Genomic DNA, 4,678 nt, shown 5'->3' with positions numbered 1-4,678 from the left:
CTAAAGGGATCTGCAACCCTATAGTTGGAACAACATGATGAACTAACCAGTACCCCGGAGCTCTTGTCTCTAGCTGCATATGTATGGAAAGATGCTACAATCCTCAGTTCAATCAAGTTCATCAGTGTCTGAATGATGATCAACAGTGAGTTTTCTATAACTGAAGTTGCTACCCAATCATGCAGAATCAAAACAACAAAGGATAAAACAATCCAAAGAAATGTAACGGAGCACATGGCACATTTCATAATGCAACTAGTATTTCTGTTTTGTTTCATGTTTGTTTTCTGATTTCCATACACTGTTAAGAATATTATAATTACCTAAAAATAATCTTCTGTACTCCTCTCCTAATTACAAGCATACTGAAGTACATACAGACTTTCTTAACTTACTTCAACCAAAAGCAAACCAAAACAAAGACAGACTAAATGGAGAAACAGAACAGACAATCTTTGTAGGAGCCATTAACCAGGTAATATACACATTTGAGAAGATTTAAAACAATGGATTTTTTTTAAGTACTCTTTAATTTTGGTTTGATAAATACAGTTTTGATTTAAAATGTTATTTGAGGTTTAGAACATTTCTTTGTTTTTTGTTTTTTGGGGTTTTTTTTTTGTTTGTTTTTTCGAGACACGGTTTTTCTGTGTAGCCCTGGCTGTCCTGGAACTCACTCTGTAGACCAGGCTGGCCTAGAACTCAGAAATTTGCCTGCCTCTACCTCCCAAGTGCTAGGATTAAAGGCATGCGCCACCATGCCCAGCCAGAACATTACTTTGTTATGGAGTGATTGCTTGTTATACTAGAAACCCTGAGTTTTCCTACAACCTACTTATATTAACATGTAATTTAAATTTTGCATCAACTTGTTCATTTTTAATCAACTGATCACTTTTTAAATGTCTCAGTTTTATTGTCTATACACTATATAACAGAAGATAATCATATACACAAAACGTGTTTCTGGCAATAAATTTTAATGTGCAAAGGGACTGACCCCACAACAAAAGAAAGTACTAAACTAGAATCTATAGACCATACCTGCTTGGCAAAAAATATTGTTTCAAGTCGGGAATCCTGAACCACAGAGCCAGCAGGTTCTTCTCCTGGCTGCCACTTGAAAAGAAAAATTAACCCATGAACTGGCCTACAAAATAAAAAACTAAATTAGCAACACCAAAACCAGATTCTTACCATCAATATATTAAGTCATAGCTATGTAACAAAGAAAATGCAAATTAGCTAAGTTAAGTGAATATGGAAATTTAACTAAGACAGGCATTTATAGTCATTACAATGTTGGCTTAAAAGCTAGGAACACTAAAACCTAAATCAGTCATAACAGAATTTTTTTTTTTTTAAGATTTATTTATTTATTATATATAAGTACACTGTAGCTGTCTTCAGACACTCCAGAAGAGGGCGCCAGATCTTGTGTGGATGGTTGTGAGCCACCATGTGGTTGCTGGGATTTGAACTCTGGACCTTCGGAAGAGCAGTCGGGTGCTCTTACCCACTGAGCCATCTCACCAGCCCCAGTCATAACAGAATTATATAAAGTTTATTCTCAAGTCTGTAGACAATTCAACAATTCATTTATCTTTTATCAGCTCACTTAAAAATTAGAAAAATGACTGAGTATGGTAGCACAGGCCTACAAACCCAGCACTTGGGAGGTACGGGCAACCTGGGCTCTGGAGTTTGAGGCCAGCCTGGGCTACATGTGGCCAGGAAATTTTTTTTGGTTTTTCGAGACAGGGTCTCAACTAGTCTTGGCCATCCTGGAACTCACTTTGTAGACCAGGCTGGCCTCGAACTCAGAAATCCGCCTGCCTCTGCCTCCCGAGTGCTGGGATTAAAGGTGTGCGCCATCACGCCCAGCTAGGAAATCACTTTTGCATAACTGGGAAATCACTTTTGCATAATTATTGAATCTATGTATAATCCTCATGACTACTGCCATCTTATGCATAATGAAATTACTCATTCTTAATGGAATAAACATTAAGTCATTATTTTAAATTTCTTATTTTGACAGCTTTCTTCAGCCAGAATTAGTCTCTTATTTTGTCTGCAATCACTGCCCTTTCTATGGAGAAGATGAAAATAGAGAAACTCACTTTTTTCTCACTACTAAACACAGTACAGTAACTTTAAGTACCCATTTCCCCTTTAATTACTTTACAGGCTTTTTGTGACAAAATCTCACTCTGTAGCCCATGTAAGACTCGCTTTATAGCTAATTTGGCCTCAAACTTATGACAGTCCTTTTGCCTCAGCCTTCTAAACTCTGAGAGTACAAATAATCAGGCATCAGGCCTGGCTGCCATTTTTCCCTTGAAAAGCCTCTTCTTGTCCCCATTATAAAGCTATGAACGTTCTCAAAATGGAAACTCATTTGGGCCTCCATCCGCAGTTAGTCAATGTGTTTTTGTCTATATGTGGAGACAGAACCTCACTCCACACTCCAGGTTGGCCTGGCTGAGAACTATCTACACATTCAACACTTTCCGGGAGTTACCACTCCTCCTGCCTTAGCCTTACCTCGCACTTCAGCTCTGGGAGGCGATTCTTATCAGAAAGCTGGTGAAAGATTCTTCCTAGCATCAACATTTGGAATTTGAACTTTTAACCTTCTCAGGAAACAATACCACAGCATATGATCTATCTGTGCTTTCCTGGCCTATTATTATTTTAATGATAAAATACATTTTAGGGTTTAATGCTATTGAACTGTAAGTGAATGTTGTGAATTTATAATCATAAAAATGTAGATAATTTTAATTTCTTGCATATAACATACCCATGAATCGCAGATTCTTGGTTATGAACTCAGGATAATACTTATTCTACAGAATTGAAAACAATAACAAAACCAAAACCTAAATGCACTCAGCCCTATGGCAATTCAAGTAAAATGAAAAGAAAAATTGAAGTATCTTTTAAAAGTGTGCTGAGGGCTGGAGAGATGGCTCAGCAGTTAAGAGCACTGACTGCTCTTCCAAAGGTCCTGAGTTCAATTTCCAGCAACCACATGGTGGCTCACAACCATTCGTAATGAGATCTGATGCTCTCTTCTGGAGTGTCTGAAGACAGCTACAGTGTACTTACATATAATAAATAAATATATCTTTTTTTTAAAAAGTGTGCTGAAACATAGATAAATACAATTAAAACTTCACTTACTTTAGCTTTTCAAAACTCTCAGGTTCTAAGCTCCATATTTCTTCTACTTGGGCCCCTCGGCAACCTGAAACAAGAAATTATTTTCTTTAGAAAACAAAAAACATATTTTCTCCTTTACCAGGAGATAAAATACTAACTAAAAGAAAGGCATATGCTAGGGCAACAAGACATGACAAATTAGAATGGTAAAAGTGCTAACACCCCCAGCCAAGCCCACTGCTTCCTTTATTGTTTCCCAGAGCCTTAGTGTGAGATCATAGTATTAAGATTCAAGAGTTTATTTATATCAAATAGAACCCTGTAATGTCTGTATCTCAATCCTTGGCTCCTTGTTTCTTACTCTGTCCTTAACTCTTTTTAATAAAATCACTATACTTTTCTCTTCTATGAAAGAATAGCACTTAACAATGACTTTCAATCTTTAGTTTTGATACATTCCAAGTATATTCTCTACTAACCCCTTTCCCTAACCCAAGCACACTCTTCTACACCATTGTTTTCCAACCACACTTATTATGATTATTTTGTTCTCCTGGGAATATGCAGCAATATCTATAGCCTTTTCCTTTTCTTTTTTTTTAAAGATTTATTTTTTATTTTTATATGTAAGTACATTGTAGCTGTCTTCAGACACACCAGGAGAGGGTGTCAGATGTCATTAAGGATGGTTGTAAGCCACCATGTGGTTGCTGGGATTTGAACTCTGGACCTTTGGAAGAGCTGTCAGTGCTCTTAACCGCTGAGCCATCTCTCCAGCCCTCCTTTTCTTTCTTTTCCTTTATTTTCTTTTTTCTAGTCAATAGCATGAACAATTCAGGTGACTTACCACTGGCATCTAGTAGAAAGAGATGACAAATTATCTGACTAGATAGATAATACATCTATAATTCCAGGTACTAGGAAAGCTAAGACAGGTGGATGATTCAAATACAGTAGTTGAGAGCCTCCAGGATTATCTAAAACAATAGTTTTAGCCCCAGCCAAGAAACTTCATTCTAGAAGTACCACAGTACTCACAAAGTAAGCATTCAGCTTCTTGAACTGCTAAATTTCAATCATGGCTCAACCATTACTACATATGACCATTTTGCCTCTATATTATTCTCACACAGCTGTGAAGGCAAAAATGAGAGAATAAATAAGACATATAGTGCCTAACACTAAAAGCCACTAGATGGCAGCTAGCATTATTACAAGACATAAAATAACTATCTACCAGTGTCTCTGTGTGTAAACAGTTTTGGATAGTGTTTCTCTAAAACCTACACAATATGATGTCAACACAAGAATATTCAGGATATTAACTTGTCTGAATTCTCTATAGCTACTACTAATTAAAGTCTACATTTGCTTGCAGTTGTCTGGAAACCTAACTCCTGATGTTCAAGTGGGTACTCAGGAAGCCTTCAGATCTCCTTTTCTTTCTTTTTTTTTTTTTTTTTTTTTTTGTATCTTTTTTTATAGAGTATTCTTTTTTTTTTTTGTTTTT

At 36.4% G+C, this 4,678-nt stretch overlaps 1 protein-coding gene across 4 annotated transcripts in view; it reads right to left on the bottom strand.

Annotated features, from left to right (window-relative positions):
* The window catches only part of Uchl5 (ubiquitin C-terminal hydrolase L5), a 30,255-nt gene that overhangs the window by 19,640 nt on the left and 5,937 nt on the right, over positions 1-4,678 (bottom strand). For all 4 annotated transcript variants that reach the window (XR_002377354.2, XM_021155770.2, XM_029480547.1 and 1 more), the window contains exons 2-3: positions 3,190-3,253; positions 1,045-1,150 (exon numbers count right to left, since the gene is read on the bottom strand). Coding sequence is in view for 3 of the 4 variants with exons in the window: in XM_021155770.2 (XP_021011429.1) it covers positions 1,045-1,150; positions 3,190-3,253 (170 nt within the window). In the remaining variant the exon portion in view is untranslated. The remainder of the gene's footprint in view (positions 1-1,044; positions 1,151-3,189; positions 3,254-4,678) is intronic.

Source organism: Mus caroli, chromosome 1 (genome assembly GCF_900094665.2).
Source record: "Mus caroli chromosome 1, CAROLI_EIJ_v1.1, whole genome shotgun sequence".
Lineage (NCBI taxonomy): Eukaryota > Metazoa > Chordata > Mammalia > Rodentia > Muridae > Mus > Mus caroli.
Note: the sequence above shows the minus strand (reverse complement) of the source record. Positions and strands in the feature narration are given on the sequence as shown.